Here is a 3,780-nt window from a genome sequence, read left to right as displayed (position 1 = left end):
ATCGTACAAAAGGTACAGACATCGTACACGACATCGTACACACATCGTACCACACAGCGTACAGACATCGTACAGACATCGTACACACATCGTACACACATCGTACACACAGCGTACAGACATCGACAGACATCGTACACACATCGTACACCATCGTACACACAGCGTACAGCATCGTACAGACATCGTACAACACATCGTTACCCCAAAGCGTACAGACATCGTACAGACATCGGTACAGACATCGTAGCACACAGCGTACACACAGCGTACACACATCGTACACACATCGTACAGACAGCGTACAGACAGCGTACAGACATCGTACACACAGCGTACGAAGACATCGTACACACATCGTACACACATCGTACACACAGCGTACAAGACTCGTACAGACATCGTACACACAGCGTACAGACATCGTACACACATCGTACACAATCGTACACACAGCGTACAGACAGCGTACAGACCAGCGTACTAGAACATCGTTACAGCAGTGTACACACATCGTAAACAGCAGTGTACACACATTTCGTACAGACATCGTACCACATCGTAACACATCGTACAGACAGCGTACGACATCTTACACACATCGTACAGACATCGTACAGACATCGTACAGACATCGTACACAGACCCCTGCTTGTCATTTTGTGCTGCCCGGTTTTTCACTCTCTTAAGCTACACAGGATCAAACCAGCAACCCGCGCACTCCACTATATGCAGCTCATTATCACACTACCCTGAATCTCTCCAACAAATAACTGACAGCTGTCAGAAATATAAATAATGAGTGTACAGGAATCTGCAGTGTGAATAATTGGTATTTGCAGGGACGTGCTAACCATGCTAACCCATGTTAGATGAAGATAAAAACAGCTCATTACAGATCTGTATGTGATGAAGTGCAGGAGCGAACTGACAACCTGGAAGATTGTTTTTATTTTAGTAATATTTGACTGAATGTGTGAAGCCAATAAACTTATTTAAATTTTCATTTGATTTAAGTATTCTGCCATATTGTACATATGAGCTCTTTTTTATACTGTATGTTATTTCTATGTGTCATTGCACCAACTTACCGATGCACGATTCCTGATGTGAAAACCTACTTGGTGATTTGAGTGAATCTACTGAAACATCCCCCCCGCTTTAGAAGTGCCACATTCTCGTTTCACCTTCCTGTCCCAAACCTTTCAACGACATTCGGCACCTACCTTGCTGAGCGTTAGGTGTCTTTGCCGCGGCAGGATGATACCAAGGTGTGCGTCTCCGCGGTACGGCATCTCCAGCCAGCTTGCACCTTGTCGTCGGGGAAGTACGGTACTGAAACGGGTCTCTGGTACTCATGTTGACCGAGCAGGTGCGACTCTCAAGCTTGACCTGAAGTCTGAGGTTGTACACGTTGTCTTTGATCGAGACTTTTTTCCACTGACCCTGAGGGAAGGAATGAGAACACGTCAGCAAGAAAGTTCAAAAGACATAATTGCTAACCGCCATTATTTTGGACCGCAGTGGCAAGAATAAAGAGCCGCCGCTGTATCGGTGTCTCCACGGGGGCACCTTGAAGTAGATGGTGTTAACGAGGACCAGGTCGTGGTTGGAGTCCCAGAGCCCCGCTGGCAGCGTGTCCTGGATCAGGTTCTCCGTCTTTTGGAGATCCAGTTGTTGATGGTGACGGGCTTCTCCGGGTTTCTCCTGCAGCACAGAACCGGTTATTAGTGTAACTGTGGTCAGATATCTGATGTGTAAGAGATAATCCCTTCGAGGTGTCTGTAATCAGGAATGGACGGCGTGGACGTTGCGTCCCAGTTAAGGGCTGGGGTAAACGATTTATTTTTTTTAAACGATTTAATCGGGCGATTATTTCAGTCGATTATCGACTATCTAACGATAATTGGACATTAACGTTGAGTTATCTCACGTTAGAAAGATAACGTTAAAAGCTACCGTTAGCTAGATCAGCAGCTGGTGCACTTTGGATGGTGCTAGGCTAACCAAGCATCTTAGCTCTCCTCTTCCATGAACGGAGGAACCCCTTTGCCACTCGCGAAGGAGAAACACAAGCACATTTTTTTAGGACTTTTTCTTTTATTGGGGCTTTTATTGGGAATTCTGTGAGGAGGTTGCTGTTTGGTCTCCCATGTGTGTGTGCCGAGCTGTGGCGAAGCGTCAACGCAAAAATTTGACGTCAACGTATTTTTGACGTTGACGCGTCGCTACAGGCCTACTCCACAGAGTCCATTAGTTCCTGATGTAGGACACCTGGACCGACATTATTCTGCAGTGGTGAACAGCCAATGGGATGTGAATGTCAGATTTATCACATATTCACAAGATGTTTTCAGTTTATTTCAACACATTCATTTAGAACTAATTTCTCTGGACTCAGTCGGTGTCCTACATCAGGAAGTAATGCTCACCCAGCAGCCAATCAGAATCCAGTACTAAGACCATGGTGGAAGACCTGATCAGTTCTTTATGAGCCCAAAGTGGACTCGTTACCTTGAAGTTGAGCGGCAGCAGTTTGGCTCCGTACACCGTCTCGCTGATGTTCTGGTACGTCTCGTTAAAGATCAGAGATTTGTCTCCGAACAGCCGGTTAGCGGAGATCAGCTCCGTGGTCTTGTCCTTCTTCCTGTACAGACGACAGTTGAGTTTGGCGAAGAAGAAGTGGACCTGATCTGACGTCTTCTCTTTGATGGTGTCGAACTCAAACACCTGCAGACACAAACAGAGGCGGAGCCTGAAGTCGACAGCTTCCTGCCACTGAGATTAACGTGTGTGAACAGATTCTGTCTGACCTTCATGATCTGCTCCAGTGTCCGGTTGCAGGCTCCCAGTTTGGTCATGGCGAACGCGGTGGAGATGCTGATGGGGGACATGAAGATGTTGGAGTCGGGGGTCTTGCTGAGGGCCAGCTGTTTGTACAGCGACAGGGCGAAGCGGCCGTTGGCCTTCGACAGCTCCCACACTCGGGGGTTGGTGGATTCGGGGACCACCTCCGGCTCCGGGGTCAGGACCTCGGGGTCCTCGGGGTCGGGGCTGCGGTAGATGCAGCGCGGCTCCAGGGGAAGGTCTCTGGGCTTGGCGCTACAGATGTCCGGACGGGCGGCAAAGACGAGCGGCAGGAATGCCAGAGCCAACAGACAATCAGCAGCCCTCATTCTGGACAGAGAGCCAATCAGATTAATTAGAGTATTAGATTATTTATTATTAAATAATCAGGTTAATTAGAGGTGTAAAGACTCACTGATACGGGTCAGAAATCAGTTTTACGTTACAAATGCGACTACATCGTACGCAGACTGTTTCATATCAATATTAATATTTTATAAAATCTGTATTTGAAGGTAAACTTTTACTTTTATAGAATTATTTTAGTGTAGAATGGAAAATAAATGTCTACATTAAACAACATTTAAAAACTGTATCGGATTGCATCGAGTCGATCCATATTAAACCAGTGGTTCCCAACCTAGGGTTCGGGACCCCCACCACTAGGGGCCCTTCTTGATTTTAAAGCGTGTAAGAAAACTTAAAAATACACAGTCCAACTATATTTCTGCATCTGGTTAACTTCTGAAAAGAAAAGCTAAGTGTCTAATAGATGAGAAGTTCCTCCGGTTACTTTGGCCTCGCTTTAAGCCCCGCCCCCTTTTGAATTGACCTTTTACTACGAGACCACAGAAGAAGAAGAAAACAGGAGGGTTTATCTCCACTTCCTGTTACTTTCTGCTGTAAAGGTTCATTATTAGAAGGTCGGTCAGC

General features: G+C 46.4%; 1 protein-coding gene across 1 annotated transcript in view; it reads right to left on the bottom strand.

The window, feature by feature from the left end:
• Positions 1 to 3,179, bottom strand: part of serpinc1 (serpin peptidase inhibitor, clade C (antithrombin), member 1) — a 6,480-nt gene extending 3,301 nt beyond the window's left edge. Inside the window, 5 exon segments of the mRNA XM_035653532.1 lie at positions 1,227 to 1,301; positions 1,303 to 1,446; positions 1,573 to 1,707; positions 2,515 to 2,730; positions 2,814 to 3,179. Of these exon segments, the coding sequence (XP_035509425.1) occupies positions 1,227 to 1,301; positions 1,303 to 1,446; positions 1,573 to 1,707; positions 2,515 to 2,730; positions 2,814 to 3,176 (933 nt within the window). The 5' untranslated portion in view covers positions 3,177 to 3,179.
• Positions 3,180 to 3,780: the final 601 nt, after the last annotated feature.

This window comes from Morone saxatilis, unplaced genomic scaffold (assembly GCF_004916995.1).
Source record: "Morone saxatilis isolate NCDOM2014 unplaced genomic scaffold, NCSU_SB_2.0 Contig12, whole genome shotgun sequence".
NCBI classification, from domain to species: Eukaryota; Metazoa; Chordata; class Actinopteri; family Moronidae; genus Morone; species Morone saxatilis.
Note: the sequence above shows the minus strand (reverse complement) of the source record. Positions and strands in the feature narration are given on the sequence as shown.